This window comes from Nicotiana tomentosiformis, chromosome 9, assembly GCF_000390325.3.
Source record: "Nicotiana tomentosiformis chromosome 9, ASM39032v3, whole genome shotgun sequence".
Taxonomy (NCBI): Eukaryota; Viridiplantae; Streptophyta; class Magnoliopsida; order Solanales; family Solanaceae; genus Nicotiana; species Nicotiana tomentosiformis.
In genome coordinates this window covers 104,095,509-104,120,290 of record NC_090820.1, presented here as the reverse complement: position 1 = coordinate 104,120,290, position 24,782 = coordinate 104,095,509, and the positions used below count along the sequence as shown (strand labels likewise).

At 37.6% G+C, this 24,782-nt stretch overlaps 2 protein-coding genes across 2 annotated transcripts; both read left to right on the top strand.

Annotated features, from left to right (window-relative positions):
- The first annotated feature begins 280 nt into the window (after positions 1-280).
- Positions 281-1,174, top strand: LOC104096101 (uncharacterized). Its single transcript, XM_070185465.1, has 2 exons — positions 281-648; positions 730-1,174. The coding sequence occupies exons 1-2, from the start codon at positions 281-283 to the stop codon at positions 1,172-1,174; spliced, it is 813 nt and encodes a 270-aa protein (XP_070041566.1).
- Positions 1,175-10,424: 9,250 nt separating this feature from the next.
- Positions 10,425-12,245, top strand: LOC104096099 (adenylate-forming reductase 03009). Its single transcript, XM_009602406.4, has one exon. The coding sequence runs from the start codon at positions 10,469-10,471 to the stop codon at positions 12,149-12,151; it is 1,683 nt and encodes a 560-aa protein (XP_009600701.1). The 5' UTR covers positions 10,425-10,468; the 3' UTR covers positions 12,152-12,245.
- The last annotated feature ends 12,537 nt before the right edge of the window (positions 12,246-24,782 follow it).

The window sequence follows — 24,782 nt, the reverse complement described above, 5'->3', positions numbered from 1 at the left end:
TTCAGCAACAGTAGGTTAAGGAACATTTAGAAGAACCGGATCCTTCTGTAGTCAGTGCACGCGAAAATTAGACACCATACAAATCACCCTCCTCTTGTGTGACATTAATGTATAAAACATAAATTGGTATCAGAGTAGGTTATATCAGAGTAGGTTATCCTTGAAGAGGCTAACACCTTAGGAGAAGATCAAGATAAGTGCACCACCTAAAAACTGGGAAGGGCAATTCACTTCTAGGCCACTACTCTTCAACGACCAATATTACTCTTGGTGGAAAAACATGAAGAGAGATCACACCATAGGAGAAGACTATGAGCTATGGGACATTGTCACAGATGGTCTACTGGCTACCATGAAGATAAATGCCAAAGGAGTAGAGGTGCCAAAGACAAAAGCTGACCACACTGCTGAGGACTTGAGGAAATGGGAAAAGAATACTAAAGCCAAGAAATGGCTTGTTTGTGGACTCGATCAAGATGAGTACAGTAGAATCCAAAGCTGTACCAATGCTAAGGAAATCTGGGACACTTTACAAGTGGCCCATGAAGGAACACCTCAAGTGAATAGGTCCAGAGGAACTCTACTGTATTCTCACTATGAGAACTTTACCATGAAGGAAGGGGAAACCATTCAAGAGATGTACACAAGGTTTACTACATTGACAAATGAACTAAAGTCTCTTGGAAGGATTATTTCTGAAGAAGATAGAGTTGAGAAGATTTTGACAAGGGTTCTGCCTATTACTTGGGAGAGCAAAATCACTGCCATTCAGGAATCAAAGAATATTGCCACTCTCCCATTGTATGAGTTAATTGGAAATCTCATTGCTTATGAACTTAGGAGACAAACCATGAAAATAGATGTACCTAAGATGGAAAGAAGCCTGACACTCAGAATTACTGAAGGTTCTGATCTAGAAGATGATGAAGTGGCTATGATCACCAAGGACTTCAAGAAGTACTTGAGGAGAGGAAAGGGTCCTTCAAGAAGTAGAAGCTATAGTAAATCAAAAGTTCCTGAGAAGCAAACCAATGATGGATGCTACAAGTGTGGAAAGACGGATCACTACATCAAAAACTGTCCCCAATGGGAAATTGAGTGGAAGAAGGAAAGAGCTGAACGAAGGAACATGAAGAAAGAACAGGTTCAACCCAAGAAAAGTAACAACAAATGATCAACCAAGGCTATGGTCGCTGCTTGGGGAGAAAGCTCAGATGGTGATGATGGGGATGAACAAACACTTATGGCCATTGGAGAATCTGATGAAGAAACTGAGGTAAGTGTAATTCATCTCAAAGAAAAATTTAAATTATTGTCTAAAGAAAGGTTGTCTGAGTTACTTCTATAACTGATTGATGAATCTGAGGATGTAAACAATGAAAAGGAATAGTTGTCTAAAGAATGTATGATTTTGAAGGATAAGTGAAAAAACCTGGAATTTAAGGTTAGTGAAACTATAAGTAAAAATGCTGTGTTAAAGAACCAGGTTCATGCACTTGACTCAATTGTCCTAGAGCTTAGATCTGAAAATCTAAAACTAAAATTAGGAACAAGTAAAAGGATAGTTGATTACACAAAACTCACTCTAGAAGAAAACGTAGGTAAAATGAAAGATGAGCTGTATAAAAGGGATAAGCAGGTAAGAATTCTAAAGTAGGATTTAAGCAAGGTCAAGCATGATCTAGACAGAACTTGTAAATGGAACAGGTCCTCGATGCACTTTTATGGCTACAGGAACATCATAGTAACAACAGAAGAGGACTTACCTGGCACCTAAATGGGATCCTAAAAGCAAGTAACTCACACTTTCCGAGAACAAAATTTGCACACACTGTGGTAAAACAGGTCACTATAAAAGTGAATGCACTGCAAAAGAAAAGGCAAGTCAAAAGAACAAAGAATTTGTTCAAGGGAAAAATAGGCTACCAAGTTGGGCAAAAAAGAATTTGATTCATCCTTTTGCCTATAGAAAGGGACCAAAAATAGTTTGGGTTCCCAAGACTAACCCCTGATTTCCTTTTACTAGTCCAAGTGAAGGGGAGCAGCCAAATATTGTACATGGATAGTGATTGCTCAAAGAATATGACAGGAAGCAAGAACCAGTTCCTTTCACTTGAGGGCCTCAAAGAAGATAATGCCTCCTTTGGAAATGGGAGGAAAGGTGAGATCATTGGGGTTGGAAAGGTAGGTAAGACTGATTCTCACTCTATTGAGAATGTCTACTTGATAGATGGACTAAATTACAGTCTAATAAGTGTATCACAATTGTGTGATAGAGGTAACATGATAGCATTCACCTCTACCAAATGCTTTGTGATTAATCTTACCACTGACAAGATTGTTTTACAGGAAAAAAGAGTGAACAATATATATGTTGTAAATCTGTCCACACTTTCAGAAAATGAACTCACATGCTTAAGTATATTGGATAATGATCCCCTCCTTTGGCACAAGAGACTTCGTCATGCCAGTCTGAGTCAACTCAACAAATTAGTCTCCAAGGACCTGGTGATAGGGTTGCCTAACATCAAGTTCAAGGAAGATAAAGTTTGTGAGGCTTGTGCAAGGGGGAAATAGGTAAGATCCTCTTTTAAATGCAAGAAAATGGTAAACACCACCAGGACGATGGAACTGGTCCATATGGATCTTTGTTGTTCAATGAGAACATTAAGTAGATGTGGTAAAAGATATGTGATGGTTCTTATTGATGATTATTCTAGGTTTACTTGGACATTGTTTTTAACATCTAAAGATGAAGCATTTGACATGTTTACATCTTTTGTTAGAAAAACTCAGAAACAACTAGTTAATCAACTTGCATCAATTAGGTCTGATCATGGCATTGAATTTGAGAATGCTAAATTTGCTGAATTTTGTTATGAGCATGTCATAGACCATAATTTCTCTGCTCCTAGGACTCCATAACATAATGGAGTAGTTTAAATAAAGAATAAGACACTTGAAGATATGGCTAGGACTATGCTTCTTTCTAGTAAAATACCCCATAGCTTCTGGGCAGAAGCTGTAAACACTGCATGCTATATCATAAATAAGTGCATGACTAGACCTCTTGTAGAGAAGACTCCCTATGAGTTACTTAAAGGGAGAAAACCAAACATATCCCATCTTAGGGCATTGGATGCAAGTGCTTTGTGCACAATAATGGTAAAGACTCCCTAGGTAAGTTTGATCCCAGAAGTGATGAGAGAGTATTCTTGGGATATTCTTCACATAGTAAAGCTTATAAGGTCTATAACAAAAGAACTATGTGTGTAGAAGAAAGTGTTCATGTGGTTTTTGATGAAACTAACATTCTTTCTAAGAGACAAGAATATGATGATGAAGCAATTGGGCTGGTAAGAAACTCAAATAAAACCATAGCCCAGATTGAAGATGCACTAGAGGAAGGAACATGAGATGTAATGTCATTCCACCCAGGGCAACATGACAGGGGGAATAGAACAAAGAGGAAATGATCCTTAAACCTCAAGGGAACATGTCCATGAACCTGTTGCTCAGCAACAAAACATTGAAGGAACATCATGGGGAAACCAGCTGGTTATGAAATCTTACCAGTATCAGAGTTCTCATCCCACTGAGAACATAATTACTGATCCAACCTCTAGAATCAAAACTAGATCTTCATTAAAGAATCTTTGTGCTTTTGATGCTTTCTTATCTCTTATTGAATCCAAAAATGTTGTTGAGGCTTTGCAGGATGCAGACTAGGTAAATGCAATGCAAGATGAACTCAACCAATTTGAAAGGATTCAAGTTTGGCATCTGGTACCAAGACCCAAGGACAAATAAGTAATTGGCACAAAATGAGTCTTCAGAAATAAACTTGATGAAGATGGAACAGTTACAAGGAACAAGGAACAAGGAAAGATTGTTGGTTCAAGGATATAGCCAATAGGAGGGCATAGACTATGATGAAACCTTTTCTCCAGTTGCAAGGTTGAAAGTCATAAGACTTCTCATAGCTTTTGCTGCTTATATGGAATTCACTCTTTACCAGATGTATGTCAAGAGTGTCTTCCTCAATGGCTATCTAAAAGAAGAAGTGTTTGTCAAGCAACCTTCGGGCTTTGAAAGCAAGGAATGTCCTGATCATGTGTACAAGATTGATAAGACACTATATGGGCTCAAGCAGGCTCCAAGAGCATGGTATGAAAGACTATCAAAATTTTTGCTTGAGCATGACTACGAAAGAGGTAAAATTGACAATACTTTGTTCTTGAAAGAAAAAGGTAAAGATCTCTTGGTAGTTCAGATATATGTTGATGATATAATCTATGGAGCAACTACGGATAAGTTAAGTACAGAATTTGCTAAACTAATGAGAAGTGAATTTGAAATGGGCATGATGGGTGTGCTTAATTTCTTTTTAGAATTACAAATTAAAAAAAATTCAAATAGAACTATGATCCATCAGCAGAAGTATGTAAAAGAGTTGCTTGAAAGGTTTAAAATGGAAGATTCCAAAGAAATTGACACTCCTATTGCAACAACTACAAAGTTGGATATAGATGAATCTGGTTCATCTGTTGATCAGAAGTTGTATAGGGGAATGATTGGCTCATTGTTGTATCTCATTGCTAGCAAACCTAACATTATTTTTAGTGTAGGCCTTTGTACAAGATTTCAAGCGAATCCAAAGGAGTCTCATTTGATTGCTGTCAAGAGGAATTTGAGATGCCTAAAAGGCACCACTGACCTGTGTCTATGGTATCCAAAAGGTAGTAATTTCAATCTAGTGGGATATGCTGGTTATGCAGGTTTTCTTGTAGATAGAAAGAGCACCTTAGGTATGACACACTTTCTTGGCTCATGTCTTGTGTCTTGGGCCACCAAAAAGCAAAATTCTGTGGCCTTATCTATTGCTGAAGCTGAGTATGTTGTTGCTGCTTCATCTTGTGCTCAATTGTTGTGGATCAAACAACAATTAATGGACTTTTGAATTGATGTTGGTTGTATCCCCATCTTTTATGATAACACTAGTGCAATTAGTATGACCAAGAACCCGGTTCATCCCAAGAGAACTAAGCACATAGATGTTAGGCATCACTTTTTTAGGGACAACTACGAAAAGGGTTTGATCACTGTAGAATTTTGTGCTACTGACAAGCAAATAGCTGACATCTTTACAAAAGCTCCAAGTAGAGATCACTTTGAAAGGAACATGTTAAAATTAGGGATGATTAAGATCACTTAAAAAGACCAATTCAAAATTTCAAAATTGAAAAAAACAAAAATTGAAAAAAAAAACAAAAAAAAGAATTTGATGGAAAATGTTTTTGGTTATAAATTCTGTAAATTTTGTTTATAGTTAGATTAAATTTTTCTCGGTCTCATACTTTTAATAGTATACTCTTGTGCCATGTGCTAAAATGATTCATTAATCCCTAATGATATTATCTCTATTTTCTTGGAAAATTTAGACTTACACAAGAGATTTTTCAGTGATGAACCTGGTTCATCAAGATTACTTGGTATGTATTCTATACTCAGCATAATTTGAAATAACTATATTTGGATCATGATTAAAAGAAGAGTCCCATCTAATCCCAAATCCTTTTTGGACTTATCAGTTACAAATGAACCAATTCCGTTCAAGAGGAGTCCTAACTGCATTAAGTGCCTAGATTCTAGGGATAGTCTTAAACGTCTTTTCAAACTAACTTGCAGTTTGATTAGACTTCTGCAAAAGCTGTCGTTACTCAAGTGAACTCCTCCACTTTATATTGATTAGGAGTTATTTGTTTCTTCACTTCTAAACTTTCAAGCCGTCCAAATTCTCTCAAACTTCTCTCCTCTTTTACTCTCACACAAACTCGTTTTCTAAAGCTCTCAAACTCAAAAATGGCAAACCCTTCTGAAAAACCTTCATCCCCACCCAAGGAAATCACACCCACACTATCTATCACACCTTCAACCATACCTCTATCTAAGAAAGAAAGAACTAAGATGCTTGCTCGCAAGACTGTGGCTGGGAGTACATTATCTAAAACATTAGATAAACAATTGAAGGATAGCCAGGTCCAGGAACCTCAGAAATCTGAAGACTCATTTAAATCTGCTACTGAGGGGGAACAAACGGTTTCTTATGAGACTGAACAGGTATCATCTGGCCCTAAAATTACTCCTGAAATTATTTCTGAGGTTGCTACGAATTTGGAGAATAGGTTTTGTGCTGGTAGGATCCATGACAGGTGTTAAAACTATTGAGTCTGGAAGGGTTGGTGGTAAAAATAAAAAAGGAAAAGAAAAAGAGAGTGAGGGTGCTCAGAGTACTTTGAGGGAAAAGGGAAAAGGGAAAAGGAATGGTTGGTTCTTTACCCACTCTTGTTAGTCTAACTAAAGAATCAGGTGCAATGGTTGTTTGGGGTGATGAGTCTACTACAATAGAGGAGGGTGTGAGAAAAACTGGGGGAAGTGGGTCTAGAGAAGTTGTTGAGGGGCTGCTTTAACTTGGGAAAAATGTAGATGAACCTGTTCTATCTGAACAGGAAACTCTCGCACACCTACTGAAAAGGGTGACTACAAGCTACAATCCAAAGAAGAAAAGAAGTTCAGGAGTTAACACCCCTAGCACTGCTAGGGCAAACAAGAAAAGGAATGCTGCCTCTTCTATCCTTGTTGAAATTCCTCCCACAAGAGGAAGAGCCACAAGAAGTCAGAAGAAGCAGAGTGAGGCTGAACTGGAGAAAGCCTTAAAAGAAAGTAAAGAAAAGTTGATGCTAAGGGAAAGAAGAAGGTGAGTGAGCCTGTTGAGGTTGTTGAAATTGATGAGATAGACCTGGTCCTTCGAGATGAAGATGAGACAGAAGAAGTGGAGGTTCCGACTCCCAAAGCTAAGAAAGCAAAGACTTCCACCAAGAAATCTGTTTCAAAGTCAAAGTCTGTTGAACCATCCACTTTGGCTAAAAGAACCAGGTCTGCTGTTAAATCAAGAAAAGTGAAAATTACGGAGGAAGAAGAATGGAGTGGAGAAGAAGAAGATGATGATTCTGATGCTGAGAAAGACAAGATGGTCAAATTTGAAAAAGGGACTATCTTGAAAGGCAGACTCCTTAGGGACTTGAAGGAGGAAGGAATGGTGATACTTTTGGAGAAGTTACAGTTGCAAGACTGGAAGGACATGGTCCTTCAGATGGATGGCAGGCTGGCCAGCAATGAAATTGTGGAGTTTATGGCCAATTGTGAGATAAAAGATGGTAGGGTCACCAGTGTGGTAAAGTGGGTGAAAGTAACTTTTGATTAGAAAGAGCTGGGACAGATCTTGTGTGTACAAGCTGAAGGGTGAAATGATTATAAGAAACTAAAATGGCCAAGTTTATAGAATCTCCCTACTGCCCTTGCCATTACTAGGAAATTTGGTGACAATGAAGAGGAATTTGAGCCCAAGGCTATTTACAAAAGTGAGATGAAGCCACCCCACAAAGTGTTGTTCGAATTTGTAAACAAATGTGTGCTGCCTAGGCAGTAAAGGAGGCACATTGCCACATTCATGGACCTGGTCCTTATGAATGTTTGCATAGTGGGAGGCAAATCAACTGGCATGGGTTTATAATCCAGCTTCTTGAGAGGGTTCTAAATGGTACCAAGACTCATGTCATACCCTATAGCTTTATTCTCATGGCTGTACTTGCGCACTTCAAGGTACCCATCAAGAAATGGAAGGTTGGTACAAGCAAGGATCATTTTGGGGCAAATACTTTGACTGCTTGTGACTATGAAGTCCAAACCACTCCTAAAGAATCTGGTTCATCCAAAAAGGTACCAGTGAATAGCAAAGTGTGAGCCTTGGTACAAGAAAGTGAGGCTAAGGATGCTGAGATTGATAGGCTAAAGAAGAGGTTGGCAGAAGTGGAGACTGGGAGATATGCTCTGAGAACCGAGCTGGCAAAAGAAAATGAGAAGAATGATGGCATTCTTCAGGATATGCTGAAGCTACTCCAAGCCAAAAACCAAGAACCTGGTCCTTCCGAACCTTAATGTTTTTATTTCTTCTTATGTTTTGTGGTAGGATCTTATCAATCACTAAAATTCACTGTCTTTGCTCTAACTGTTTGTTTCTATTTCTTAGATGTCTAATATCCTTAGATTGATATATGATGATTAATCTATGATTGCATTTGAAGTAGCCCTAGTGGCCATGAGTAATTTTTTAAAATCTGGTTATCTTTCATATTTATGCAACTTTTCGATGATGCCAAAAGGGGGAAAAGGTTGTGCTTATACTTTGGAAAGTGATATTTATAACCTAATGAACCTGGTCCTTGATGATAAGTGATAAAAAGGTAAAATGTTCTAACATTGTGTTGATGTTGAGCTGAGTCGAAACATGGCCTAAGCTTATGAAAAGCACAAAGTTTGTCATCATCAAAATGGGGAATTTGTTGGCCCAAGTGAATTTTTATTTTGAAGATTGACAAAGGAAGCTCAGGCACGAACCAGGTCCATCCCCTGTGTTCACAGACACGGGCAGATTCGAGCACGAGGAATGCACGTGAAGGAGATAAGCTTAACTTGTTATACCTGATATCTCCTGATCGAAAAGGTTGCATAATTGATAAGGAGAAGGACTCCTTACTTAAAGAGAACACTATCCAAGATAAGGGATGAGCTAGAAGTTGAGGATAACTAGAATTCTTCCACCAAGGAAGAGTAACATTAAAACTTTGGTTATTTTCTATTCCACTTACTCTATATATTGCAGGATGTTCTCATTCTATGGTCATGCACAAAAATAGAAGTTAAACGTGAGTTGAGAGCAAAATAGCAAGGCATTTTGCAAATAATTCTTGTATGATTCAAGTGTGCGAACCTGAAGCTACATGAACCAGATATAAGAACTAGTTCTAAATGTCTGTCTTTTATTCTAGTTCAATTGTAGTATGTGGTTTTTAATTTGTACCTCTCAGCTTTATCTAGAGGCAATTGTAATAGGTACTCTAAGTATTCAAGTTAGAATTAACTTGAAGTTGTCGCAACAGTTAAAGGCTGGTTGCCACAACGGGATTAGAGTTAATCCTTAGGTTTACAAAAAATTTTGTAAATACTGTTTTGGCTCATTGATTTAGTGAAGTGTTGGGAAAAATTCTACTGAGTAGTAGGTCATGGTTTTTTCACCTTTTGAGCCGGGTGTTTTCCATATAAAAATATTTATGTTCTTTATTTTCCGCATTTACTATTTCAGCAAAAGTAGGTTAAGGAACACTTAGAAGAACTAGGTCCTTCTGTAGTCAGTACACGCGAAAATTAGACACCACACAAATCACCCTCCCTCTTGTGTGGCATTGACGTATAAAACATCATTAATAAAACTATGACTCAAGAATAAAGTCTAGAGAAGATTAAATACTCAAAAAGATAAATTTAAATCATACGAAATGATACGTATTCAATACATTGTACTTTGCTACTCATAATCGCTAGAATACCTTGTGTCTTGCTAGTGAATATGTTGGAAATAATTTAGTTTTAACATAAGGAGCATAATAGGTTGGGAATTAGGATTTTGATTTTAATTACTTCTTGACTTGTAACCGTGTTCATAATTCCAAGTCCCGCGACAAAATTTAGTGCTTTATTATTTTTAAACTTAATATATAAATATATTTTTTACATGTAAATTTATTCGGTACGGTTTAATATTTTTTTGGTTTATTTTCATAAAATAAAAAACCTATCCTAATTATCGGTACGGTTATAGAAATATATAAAACCTACGATTTTATTAAAAAAATTTAAAAATCGGTTCGATACGATATAATTCGATCAATTTAGTCGATTTTTAAATATTCATTTACACCCCGCGAACCACTATTTGATACTTTTAGCCGATCACTTGGGATGCACCCAAAAAGGAAATTACGTATAAAATCCATTCGGAGAAACTCCTTACAAGAGATACTTTGAAGATGACATTCGATAAAGTACACATAATAAAACTCATAAAAGACAAACAATATTATAAAGTAAAAAAACTTCACACGTATTGATGTTCAAGATAATTGGACAAAAAAAAAAAAAAAATTACTCCCTTCGTCTCAATTTATATTATGCGGTTCAGATTTCGATCAAACGAGTTTTTCTTTGATTAGAATATTTTTGTATGTATTTTAAATTTTTTAAATTATTAATTTGTATGACTTATAATACTTTTTATGTAGTTTTCAAACATGTAAATTTTATTTCAAAAAATTTAAAAATTTTATGTCGATATTTGCTATCAAAATTAAGAAGTTTTACGGGATACCATAAATTGTACGGAGGGAGTATAAAACTAAAAGCAAAACAAGCCAAAAAGGAAAAAGAAAAGGAATTTTAAATGTCTAATCAAGCTATGAAATAGACTATAAATACATAGACTTTCCTCAGCTTTTCATCTTCAGTTCTTCATCTCCTTTAGCATTCTATATTTTCATTTAACTTCTTCTCTTTTGTGCGAAAAAATAATAATATGAAAACCACAGAAAAGTTCGAGAGGTTCGCAAGCTGTAGAGGTGTAGCATTTGAAATAAAGCCTCGTGAAGATCCATTTGCTGTCCCTAAACAACCAATAACTGAAGTTTCCCAAGGTAGCAAAAGATACTGGCTTAATAGTTTTAGCAAAAAAATTGTACCCTCTTCATCTTTTATGCAAAGATCAATGAGTCGCACTAGTAGCCATTTTTGTGATCTAGAAATAGATTTGGATGACTACGATGATGATGATGTTACTCTAGCTGACATTGAAGAAGGCTATTATGAAAAAGAAGGGTCGTCACCTTTGCAAATTCAAGTGGGATCATCACCATTGCCATTTCTTCCTCCGAAAACACTGAGCAAACGCGAAAAGAAAAACCCTAATTCATCAAGATTGTCTGTCATTCTTCTTGATCAAGGCTTGTTTACAGTTTACAAGCGATTGTTCGTGCTCTCTTTCGTTCTGAACATTACTTGTTTGATTCTTGCTGCTACTGGGAATTTCCCATATGCAAGAAGAAAAGCTGTTTCCTTTTCCATCGGGAATATTTTTGCTTTAACACTAAGTCGAAGTGAAGCATGTTTGCGAGTGGTGTTCTGGCTTGCAGTGAATTGTTTAGGATGGTCTTGGATTCCTATTCGGATAAAGACTATGGTAACGTCTTTACTTCAATCTCTAGGTGGAATTCACAGCGGTTGTGCAGTTTCTTCAATTGCATGGCTCGTTTATGCCTTAATCCTGACGTTGAATGACAGAGAAAACACTTCCACTGAAATTATTGGTGTTGCTTTTGCAATCCTTTCACTTCTCTGCTTATCTTCATTGGCTGCATTTCCCCTTGTCCGCCATCTCCATCACAATTTCTTCGAGAGAACTCATCGTTTTGTTGGATGGATAGCATTGGCACTTCTTTGGGCTTTCATAACCTTAACAATTTCTTATGATCCTGAAACAAAATCTTATAGCACTGAGATTGGTTCCAAACTGATAAAACAACAAGAATTTTGGTTGACAGTGGCAATTACAGTGCTAATAATCATTCCATGGTTAACAGTGAGACGTGTTCCTGTGAAGATCACATCTCCATCTGGACATGCTTCTATTATCAAGTTCGAGGATGGAATCAAAGCTGGAATTTTAGGAAGGATTAGCCCTTCACCCTTCTCCGAATGGCATGCCTTTGGGATCATTTCGGATGGAAAGAAACAACACATGATGTTGGCAGGTGCAGTTGGTGATTTCACAAAATCTTTAGTGTCAAATCCTCCTAGCCATTTATGGGTTCGACAAGTTCATTTTGCAGGCTTGCCTTATCTAGTAAACATGTACAACAAGGTCCTGGTGGTGGCCACTGGCTCTGGAATCTGTGTTTTTCTATCATTTCTTTTGCAACCATGTTCAGCTGATGTGTGCTTGCTTTGGGTGACGAAAGGGGTGGAACAAAATTTTGGAAAGGAAATCAAAGAGATGATTAGTGGACATCCGAATGAGAAAGTGATTATACATGATACAGCTTTGCTTGGTCGACCAAATGTATCAGAAATGAGTGTTGAGACAGCCAAGAAATGGGGAGCTGAAGTGGTTATTGTTACTAGTAATCCAGAAGGGAGTAGAGATGTAGTTAATGCATGTAAGAAGTCTGGAATTCCTGCCTTTGGTCCTATTTGGGATTCCTGAGACTTGGAATTCCAATCCTCACAAGACAAATAAAATACTTCTTTTGATATTTGTTTCTATTAGTTAATTACAACACAAAACTAATTATTGACCATGATATTCACTTTGAAATTCATCAAATTTGGAATGCTATTATGGGATTACAAGAAACATATATAACTTAGTTCTTATTATATTTGCGAAAGTGTTTCTTGCTTCATCATTTCACTCAAACTGATTCTTTCAAGCAAATGGTGGCCGAATTTGGCAGTTTCAAACATTTAATTTTGAATTTTTAGCTTGGTATCACAAAATTAAAATATCTCTAATAAACATAGTAAGGATGAGAGGCGTAGTCAAGATTTGAACCTTGCGGGTTCAGGATTCTAGTTTGTTTATGTTATTGGGTTCTAAATTAACAATTTATACATATTCAATAAAAATACAGAATTTGTACCAAAGTTACTGGTTTCGGTCGAACCCGTAAATCATACGCTAGCTCCGTCCATAGTAAGGACACATCTTCCCAAGGGGTCGTTTGGTTAAAGGGATTAGGGATGTTATTCCGGTATAAAGTTTAGGATTAAATTTATTCAGTACTTGATGTGCGTAGTAACTAAAATCGGGATAAAATTTATACCAAAATCATGAGATTATCTATCTCATACAGGGGAGGTCACATTATAATCTTAATATTGGGATAATCTTTGTCTTAAACCAAACGATCCCTAAGTGTTCTTCCATTTGATGTTGCCTTCTCTTTTCTTGCAATTAACGAAACATATTTATCCTATTATTAACTGAGTTGATCATTCCCTTGCGAGGTCAAGTGTTTAAATTGTCACTGCTAATTTTTTAAATTTGTCATAAATAGGATAAGTTAATTAATGTGCACACGAATTCCAGTTTTTTAAAGATGTGAGAAAGATATACAGGACTGGTTCCGTGGTCAACCATGCTATTTCGAAAAGAAATCATCATAATAATAATAATTCCATTCAACGTCCTTAAGTCGAATAATCCAAGTAAAGTCAGACAAATAGCAAAAAATGTATATCTTAAAACAACGAATATTTCACTCTACGTTTATTTTATTCTTTTTTTATGGCGTATAACTTAAAGATTTCTCTTTTTAGTATGTAAATATACTATTATCGCTCAATAATTCCAAACATAGAACTGTTAAAATAGTACCACCAACTATTTAATATTAGTGGCAGAATTAACGTAGTACTTCGTAAAATGATGCAATATATTGATATCCTTTGGTAGTAATTTATAATCCACCATTGGCTATGTTTAATTGTTTAATTAAGGAAAGTCAACTAAGTCAGGGATGCATGTATCCACTTGCAAATAATTAATAGGCTTCAACTTCTGTGCATTTTCACTATAAAGTGGTAATTATAAGTAAACCTTTATAATACGATTAGTAGATGACCTTGTAAAAATGATAACTAATTTGCTATTATAAGCTAAATTACACTAATAATGTTATAAAATATTTAATTTTTTGTTGTTGTAATAATTATTTAATATTCGGAATCCACTAACCCAACTAATCCAAATATGCGCTATGTAAAACCTATTAAAATAGGAAGCACGGCAGATGTATTTGCGGTGGTTGAACAGTAAGGATATGGATACATGGTTTATAGCTATTTGAAATTAAAATTTTGGTAATAATCTGTGAATACTACCATAGTGTACTAGGCACATCCCATTACATCAAGACCTCAAATACATCTAACTAAATACATGAATTCAAACCAAAAGAGAGACCTACTATACAAACTAACTACACAATCTTTATATCAACATTGGACACTTCCTTGCTCTTCTAGACTCTGCATGCATTCTCAGTCTTTCTGTGAGCTCTTTCTTGATTTGGCCAATATAGAATTCCATGTTCAAGTTGATTTGTCTGAAATTTTTTCAGTTCCTAGCTTGCCAAGTATGGTATACTATTGCACTTATTATTGCTGATGCTATTACCTTTCTAAACTGTTTCCAGTGCCTTCTTCTAATCCACTGCAAAGTCTCAGATATTGCCATATCTGGTAGATTGATACCCGACCACCTTGCCAATGCTCCTCTTATGGACTTCACCCAACTGCAATCTACAAACAGATGCTGATGAAACTCTAGCACTCCCAGTTCACACATGCAGCATCCAACATCTCCTGTGATAGAAATATGCATCTGTAGAAGTTTCTCCCTAGTTTGTAAGTTTTGTTGGTTTGCTAACCACAACACAAATCTGTGTGTGCGTAGCATAACTCCACTTTATACCAAATTAATTTTCCAATATCTTGACATATGACCAAGCATTGCATTATAACTGCTCGAGACAGAATATGAGCCATTTCCAGTCAAGGTATAAATATTCCCATTGTACCATTGAGCAATGCTAAGTTTTAGTCCATTGATCTTCTTCCAATACCAGCTACAATCTGCCGGTGGTTGGTGGTCCCAAATGCTCCTACATGTCTTCATATAAACACCATGCACCCAACTCACACACAACACTTCCTTATTAGTCACTAGTTGCCATAACAGTTTTCCACTGATACCATATTCCATAGTTTACATCCCTTGATGTTTAAACCTCCACACTTCTTTGGTCTACATATTAAGTCCCAAGCTACCAGTGCCATTTTCCTATGCCCTTCAGTGCTACCCCATAGGTACTCCCTGCATTTCCTATTTACTTCCTTGATGACACGTTGTGGAAGTATAAAGACAGCTCCCCAAAAATTATATACTGCAAAGAGAACAACATTTATAACTTGCAGTCTACCAGCATAAGAAAGCTGTTTAGAATATCCAGAATTGATTTTCTTTATAATCTTCTCCACTAGTTGATGGCATTCGACTTTACTCCACTTCTTTGATGTTAGAGGCAACCCGAGATATCTCATAGGTAATGTACACACTGAGAAACCTGTGTTACTCAAGATTATCTGCTTTAATTCATCATCCATCCCTGCTAGGAAAATATTAGATTTTTCTATATTAGCCACCAATTCTGAGACTTCACTAAAGTGATTCACAACTTCCATCATCCCGTGAATGGACTGGAAGTTGCCTTTGCAAAACAACATCAGGTCATCTGCAAATATGAGATGAGTAAGCTTAGTACTCTTACACATAGGGTGAAACTGGAAGTCTGGAAGATCACTCATTTTGTTCAGCACTCTAGTTAGGTACTCCATGACTAGAACAAACAACAATGGGAACATGGGGTCTTCTTGTCTAAGACCTCTCTTCCCCTCAAAATAGCCAAATCCACCACCATTCACTTTTACTATAAATGTAGTTTTTGTAACACACACCATGATCAAGGGTATAAATGGCATAGGAAATCCATAGCCTTTAAGCATTTCCTCAATAATTTCCCATCTAACCATATCATAGGCTTTCATTAGATCAATTTTCATCAAGCACCTTGGGGTAGTCTTCCTATTGTAATGCCTCAAAATGTCATTATAAGGCCCCGTAAAATTTTCCTAAAAATCCAGATTTCATGATACAGAAGTAGGCGTAGAGGTTAATAATAGTAGAGTCGCGATTTAGACTTTATGGATTGAATGCGCTGGGGAGTTGAAGGAAAATGTTGGGCAGAAGTAGATATTTTTGCGGTCCGTTTTGCGACCGCAGAACCACTCTGCAGACCGCAGAATGGCCGCAAAGTGGAGCAGTCTTTTGGGCCATTTTTAATGTCATTTTTGCGGCCCATTATGCGACCGCATAACTATTTCGTGGGCCGCACTCTTGTCGCATATCCCGCCTTGGGATTATTCGGATGGAGGTTCTGCGGTACACTATGCGACCGCATAATAGGTCTGCGGGCATTATGCAATCGCATAACAGGTCTGCGGGCCGCATAGTGACCACAAACTTGGTCAGTTTCTCTCCAGTTTTGGCACCCAATTTCGCGGACCGCATAACCATTATGCGGTCGCATATGCGACCGCAGAACCTGTTCCGGAGCTTCATTTTTGGGGTTTTTAAACCTGACCCTATTCCGTTAAAACACCTACATTGGACCATTTTGAACTTATTTTTTGATATTTTTAGAGTGAGAGAGAGGGTCCTAGAGGGAGAAAGTGATCTTCATCAAATTGCTCTTCGATTCTCACTTAAAACCTTGAAGATTATCAAGAGAGCCACCTAGGTCTTCTTCCTAAAAGGTAAGATTCTATCACCCAAACTCTTAATTTCAAAATATAACTAGAATGAGCCATTAGTAAGGTAATTCATGGGGATGAGGGTGCTTACCTTGCATGCATGTGTTCCTAAGGTATGTGGGGAGATTGTGAGTTAAAGATAGAAAAGAATGGAGTGTGGCTTGGTAGAGTCTTTCATAAAAAGGGCCATGAAAGCTTAATACACACATAGTATTTGATAGAATGCTCAAGTGAGCTAAAATTATGATCGTTTTCCTAATTTTGGGTTCAATTTTGCTATATTGCTAAAGTAGATTGAAGTTGCTAATATTCTAGAACATATTAGAGTTTTAAGAGGCTCAATTGAGGTATGTTGGCTATACCCCCTCTTCTTAGAATTTAATCCCATGGTATTCATGAAATCGATGCAAGTCCCAAAATGAACATCCTAGAAACTGCTATCCCGAATGTGCTTGTTTTGAAAATATATGTGTAATATGTATTCCCATGATTTCATCATGTTATCTCGTCATCTGAGGAAAAGTTCAAAAACTTAGGATATGTGCTAAAAATGCCTAGACTTCAAGTCAAATCCGATTAAAGACTATTATGCCAAATTGTGTGAAAAGCCTCTATGTGCCTTTAATTCCAAATTGCTCATATGTGAATTTAATGTCTTGAATGGGAAGCCTTATTGTGGTTGATGATAATAATAATATTGGAATATGGAAAAGAACTTGAATCATGAAATACGGCCAAGCGCAAAAAATAACTTTATAATTAGGGCCACTCGTGCCATTGTATTGAAAAGATGGGAAAAAAATACGAAGTGAGATGACTCATTGAAAAAGGGTAATGTCTCAAATGGGATGGCTAGCCGATCGGGCCGAGATCGAACTCCGTGTAAGAACATGGTGGTATTGTGGATGAAATTGTGAATATGGTTGATGTTTCAAATAAGATGGCCTAGCTAATCGGGCCGAGACCGACTCCGTGTAACAACACGGTGGTATTGTGGATTATGACATAATGGCACTAAAAACCATCCAACCTAATAATGCGGTAATTGAATTAAAAATCTATGTGATCCTTAACTTGATATTTTAGTGTTATTTAAAGCTCGTATTGCATTCTTGACTGTTACCCCCCCGTATTATTGTTTATCCTATTGAAACAGTATTTTAGTTTTACATAGTAGTACTATTCGACAGTACTAACGTCCCTTTTGTAGGGGGCGCTGCATCTTTAAATGGATGCAGGTGGTTCCATAGCAGATAATGTTGATCACAAATAGTGTTGCATCCTCTTCTCAGCGGACTCGGTGAGCCCCATTTCATTTCGGGGTCATGTATTGTACCTTTTATTTATATTGTAGTCACTTTTGAGGTATAGCTGAGGCCTTGTTGCCGGCACCATCTTTACTCTCTTTTGTATCTTTAGAGGCTCCGTAGACACTATGTGGGTTGTATATAGGTGTTGGAAATGTTAAGCAAGTTATGTTGTGCTTGATCACTTGTTCCACTCAGACTATAAGAATATGTGTATTTGAGATTGAAAGGCGAAATAGCTAATGAAAGAATTTAGTATTGCAATGAATGAGCTTCTTTTTGTATAATGAATGAAATCACGTCTTTCTTGATCATGGGTGAGTTGGGTAGAAAGTATCTAAAATGCTTGCTCGGCTGAGTTTACTCAGTTGAGTGCCGGTCGCGCTTCTCGAGGTTGGGGCATGACAGTCATGACATATGAGTACATTGTGAATTATAGATCTTCCTTCTATGAAAGCTGATTGGTTGTCTGCTACAATAATTGGAATTGCTTTCCTTAATCTCTTACAAATGATCTTAGAAATACACTTGTAAATAACATTGCAGCATAAGATAAGTCTGAATTATCTAGCCTACATGAGATTATCCACTTTTGGAATAAGAGAAATGATTGTAGAATTAATCTTGTAAGTAGTTGCCCATTCTCAAGAAATTCTAGGACTGCAGTAGTCACCTCCTCACCAATAATTGACCATGAACCTTTATAAATACCACTTCCATAACCATCTGGCCCGGGACTTTTGTCTCATCAATACTGAACATAGTAGACCTCACCTCAGCAGCTGTATATGGCCTTAACAACTGCATTTGTTGGGTGGTTGATAGTGTCTTCCCATCCTTCAGAAAATTGTGAAAAGCATGTGTCCTGTTCCTGCCCTTGTTCCTAGCACTCTTGGTAATAGTCCACAAAAATAACTGCAATGTCTTCTTGATCTGATTACATTATCCCATGTTTATCAGCTAACTTAATTATAGCTTCTTGTAATCTCATGTGTTTAATCATAGAGAAGAAGTATCTATTATTGTCATCCCCAGCTTAAGCCATGTAACATTGCTCCTCTGTTGTAAGAATACTTCAGCTAGATAAGAGGACCTTTTGAACTTGTGAAACTGCTGCAACTATTCTTCTTGCAGCCTAGCATCCAGTGGATTATTATGAAGTTCTTCTTGTGCTCTAGGAAGAGCCAACCTATCTGCATCAGTTGTTGAACCAATGTTGTTGAAATGCCTTCTATTTAGATCTTTAAGTTTATGCTTCAACAACTTTAATTTATTGACTACTCTGAATATACTGCACCCTATTACTTCCTATTCCCATCTCTCCTTAACTACATCTTGAAATTTAGGGTGAGTAGCCCATATATTGCAGTATTTGAAGGCAGCTTTAGCTCTCCTAGGTATATTTGCAGCTGGTAACTTGAGTGGGCAGTGATCACTGACCCCCTCTTCTAGATATTGCGCCTTAAATATTAGCATAGAATTGAGCCAATCAGTATTTATGAACACCCAGTCAATCTTGGATAAGATCCTACTATCACCATGTCTGTCATTCCATGTATACCAGCTACCACTTATTGGTAACTCAAGCAGATCACTCTACTCTATACACTGATGAAACTCTGTTATTTTAGCCATAGTTATAAGAATTCCTCCCACTCTATTTTCTATGTGCAAGACAGAATTGAAGTCTCCCATAACAATCCATGGACTCCCCATACTCATACTCACTACCTCTAAATAATTCCATAAGCTTCTTCTATCTTCCTTTGTATTAAAATCATACACTACAGTCATCATAAAGGTGACTTGCATGCTGCTATGAGTAACCTGGCAAGTCACTGCTTGTACATTCATAGATAGAAGGTTCATTTTGAAACAATCTTGTCTCCATACCAGCCATATTCCATTATAGTGCTGCCTCAAATTTGGTATACAACCCCACCCACCAAATAGCTTACTAGCCACTTGGTTAATTTTCTCAGCCATTATTTTTGTCTCCAACATACCAATAAATCCTATCTCTTCTTTATTACAAAGGAGTTTCACCTCCTTTTGTTTATTAGGGGCATTCATACCCCTAACATTTCATCATAAAATATTATCCATGACCATTGGGAGGTAGTACTTTCCCTCTCACATATCTAACAGATTTAGTTGCACTGCTCTCATTTATAGCATTATCATTCACCACCAAAACTTGAAAATTATTTTGATAACTTTTATCTCCTGCTCCCTTTTCTTATTACTGTCGATTTGTTGGTCTTGCAGCATTTAAATGAGTCACCCATCCTGCAGTGTCTTACCTATGTTGAGTGATTGACTGCCCTGTTGCATTGTTCTTTCCTATCATTTGCCTGCCCTCTGCTACTACCTCCTTATCATTCTCTTTAACCACTTGTTCTGCTCCTATATCATCCTTTTTTCCATTAGTATCCTCTGGAGTTTTGGTACCAGCTGGTTGCTGCTGTTTCGTTGCTCTGCATACTTGGTCATCATGGCCATATTTCCAGCACACTTTACACAAAATTAGCTTCCAATCGTATTGAACTTTCTGTTCCATTAGCATCCCTTTCTCATTCTAAAGAAAATTTTATCAGGAAATTGGGTATCCATCTGAACCTCCATTAGAAGTCGTGCAAAGCTCAGCCCCACCTTTCTTTATGTGTGACTATCAACCGTCAATGGTCTTCCTATTAAGCTACCAATTTTTCTTAGACCTTTTGGACTCCAATACTTGAAGTCCAGCCTAGGCAATTTAACCCATATAGGGACTCTATACAACCCTTCTCTTGTGAGTTCCATGTCTCCATGCCAGGCTTTCACAATGACAGGTTTGTTGTCAAAGTGATATATACTCCCATGTAACACCTCATTATTCCCAATCTCCGAATCAAACCTCACTAATACAATCCCATTCTTCAACATAGACACCTTATTTATACCATGTTTACCCCAGAGTCTACGCACATACCTATTAAGCACTGAGAATGGCGGGTGAGCTCATTGAACATAACACACTATTGCTGATTTCCAGTACTCTATCTCAGAGCTTATGTCGCCTGCTTCAATTTCGCAAACATGTGCCTGTTTATGTATTTCAGGTTCTACAAATTTGAGTTTGAAACCAACATTTGTTACCTTAGTTATATCAAAATTGTCCCAAATGGAACCCTTAACATTCAACTCTGGCGAAGCTTCAGCTTCATCAGCCCATGACATTTTCCCTTTACATGCCCTAGAATTCAACATTTCCTTCCATTGTTGTGGTATTGATGACATTCCTTCCCCCAATTCCCTGACATGCGATCCTAATTGACTATCAATTGGTGCTAATTCTTTAATTTTCCCTTGTTCAATCAATTCATCCATGCATGGTATTGTTCCATTAGTTCCCACCTCCTCGAGCTGCTTTGTTGAAATTTCACTTCCTTTCAGTTTATTATCCTTCTTCCTTTGATGATGCGCACCCAATTCGATGGTCTCCTGTTCCATTATTGCCTTATGCGAGGGATTTCGAGCTCTCTTCCCCATGGTGGTTCATGCTATGCTAACATGCGTTGAGAGAGAAATGAGTATCTTTCTTTGTCCACCTTTGCTGCCTACTACTAATGTAATGACCCGACCGGTCGTTTTGAGCATTTACACTTCGCTCGGATTTTTGAGGGCATGAGTAGCTCCGTATGATGTATTATAACTTATGTGAATCGTCAGTTTTGGTTTCAGGTCATTCAGAATCGAATTTGGAAGAATGAATTTCATAGTTGAAGCTTTAAATTGGGAGAGTTGATCAAGTTTGACTTTTTAGCATTTGACCTCAGGTTGGAATTTTGATGGTTCCTTTATATCCATTGGGTGATTTTGGACTTGGGAGCACATCCGGATTATGATTAGGAGGTCCGTGGTTGAATTTGGCTCGAAATGGCGAAAGTTGAAATTTTGGAAAGTTTGTCTGGGAGTGGACTTTTTGATATCGGGGTCGAATTCTGATTCCGGAAGTTGGAGAAGGTCCGTAATATTGAATGTGACTTGTGTGCAAAATGTTAGGTTAATCGTACGTGATTTGATAGGTTTGGGCATCGGTTGTAGAAGTTTGAAGTTTCAAAGTTCATTGAATTCGAATTGAGGTGTGATTCATCGTTCCAATATTGTTATGTGTGTTTTGAGGCCTCGAGTAGGTCCGTATTATGTTATGGGACTTGTTGGCATGTTTGGACGGGGTCCCGAGGGGCTCGGGCGTGTTTCAGATTGATTCCAGATTATTTTTCTTCATTTTGGTACTGCTGTGTTCTGCTATTTTTTTGGTGTCTCTGTTCTTCATCGCGTTCGCATGGCAAGTGTCGCGAACGCGTAATGTTTTTTGATGACAGCAGAAAATTGTTCTTCGCGTATGGAGGATCGCGGTCGCGAAGTGTTGAGGTTGGCAGCTGGGAATTTGAGTGTTCTTCTATGTGATTGCGTAAGGTTAGTCGCATTCGCGAAGCTTTGGCAACAGTTTTCATCGCATTCACGTGGGGTGTATCGCGAACGCGTAAAGTCGTTTTGTGGCAGTGTGAGTTTTATTCATCGCGAACGCGATGGAGTTCCGGCGTTCGCGAAAAAGGAGGCCTGGCCAGATTATAAAGTACTCTATTTCGAGGGTTTCAACTATTTTTACATTTTTGGAGCTATGGAGCTCGGATTGAGGTGATTCTTGAAGCAATATTCACCATATGAATTGGGGTAAGTGTTCCCGACTCGGTTTTGGTTATATTCCATGAATCTATCTTCGATTTTAGCTTTTGGTTGATGAATTTTAAAGAGGAAATTGGGGGGTTTTGGCCTAAAGTTTCATAAAATGAAAATTTGAGTTTTGAACATCGAATTGGGGTCGGATTTGAGTGAAACTAGTATGATTGGACTCGTAATTGAATGAGTTGTTAAATTTTATAAATTTTGTCGGGTTCCGAGGTGCGGGCTCGGGTTGGGCTTTTGGCCGGTTTTGGGATTTTGATTCAAGATTTGATCTTTTTCGATCGGGATTGGTTTCTTTTAGCATTTTTTGATGTATTTGAGTTGTTTTTGGTTAGTTTCGATCCCTTTGGAGGTCGGAATGCGTGTGATGGCAACTTTGGAGCATCGCTTGGCTTGCTCGGTATTGATATTGGCTTGTTCGAGGTATGTAATTCTTTTAATCTTGGAGCTGAGAGTATGAACCCTGACTATATGTCTTATGTGATTGGTGTTGAGGTGACGCACATACTAGGTGACGGGCCTGTGGGCGTGCACCGTGTGAACTGTGACTCCGTTAGTTCTGTGTACTGTATAATTTCTTGAACTTATCTGTAATCATGAAATCTCTATGTATTAGAGTTATCGAGCTGTGATCCATGTTAGAAGCCATGTCTAGGCTACATGCTTATTTCGCTCGGATCCATGGAGGTCATTTTTGCTGTTGAGTTATTTGCTTTCATTGCATTACATACTCAGTCATACGCATTCATATGCATATCATACCTCAGTCTCTGTTGTTATTTATTGATGCATCATGTCATTGTTTCCGGGCTAGTATCATGACATTGTGAGACCATGGGAGAAAGACTGGAGAGATTGATGACTAAGTGAGGCCGAGCGCCTAATTATGAGTGATATTATGGGATCGGGTTGCACGCTGCAGGATTTTATATTTATTACATTTTGGGATCGGGCTGCACGCCGCAACATGTTATATTGATTTGTTCCATGATTGGCTTGATATAGCGCTTGGGCTGAAGGAGCCCCTCCGGAGTCTGCACACCCCCAGTGAGCGCGGTTGCTATTATTGAGGGATGGATCTTCCCTGGACATGGATCTTATCCGAAGCATTATATACCTGGAGATGGATCTTCTCCACGGGCTGGATTGGCCCTACTCGATACTGGGTGACTGATGATCAGTTGATATGTATATTCCGGGATGGATCTTCCTTGGACCAGATTGGCCATATACAGTACCGAGTGATTGGGCATGATAAGTGGAATGTGTGAGAATGTGAGATTGAGTACTATGAGAGTGTGAGTACGTGAGTTTATCTCTAAGATACATTGCATTGACATACACATATGACATACATGCATATAGATGTATTTTTCTCATGTTGTACGGTATCACATCATTCATAATTTCTCACACATGTTGACAGATGGGCATAGTGATGCATTTGTTTTACATTGGTTATCTGAAAAGAAAATGAAACATCTTATTTATTATGGAAAGGATTTTGGAAAAATTATTATTTTCAAACTTATTCATATTTTTGGAAACTCCGGTAAACGATTTGGGTTTTTATTGATGTACTTGAAAGGTAGAACTATTTTCCGAAATCATGTTTTTGTTGAGCATTTGATTGTTCAGTTACTTCTGGTATTACTTGATTTATGTTGTTATGAACTATTGTTGGTTATTGAAGTGGGAACCCGACCTTGGTACAAGCTTGTCACTACTTTCAACCTAAGGTTAGGTTTGTTACTTATTGAGTACATGGGGTCAGTTGTACTCATACTGCACTTCTGCACCTTGCATGCAGATGTGGGCTGCTGATGTTGCTGTATTCGATGGGAGCTGGATTGAAGATGTACCTGCGTCCCGGTTGTAGCTGCCTTTTGTTTGTGGTAGCCTTAGATCTATAAAACTCTGTTTATGTACTTTTCAAACAGACTATGTATTTATTTCATTTCCGCTTTGTAAACTCAATTCTTAGAAGCTCATGATTTGTACTACAAGTTCTTGGGAAATGTATTAGATTTAGATATTTCTTTACTTAATTACTTTATTAATTGTTATTGGAATTGGTTAGTGGTTAATTGGCTTACCTAGCGGATTGGGTTAGGTGCCATCACGACTAGTCAGATTTTGGGTCGTGACAAGGTGGTATCAGAGCTCTAGGTTCATAGATTTTACAAGTCATGAGCAAGTGTCTAGTAGAGTCTTGCGGATCGGTATTATGACGTCCATACATATCTTCAAGAGGCTACAGGACATTTAGGATATATTTTCCATCTTTCTTTCCTTATCGTGCGATATTGATTTAGCTTCAAGCATAACTCTTTGAATTCCTTCCACATATTCGTATGCGCATGTGAGCGCTCGATATCGGATGTGCAATTCCGGCTTGTGATTCTATGAACTAGGTTTGGGATG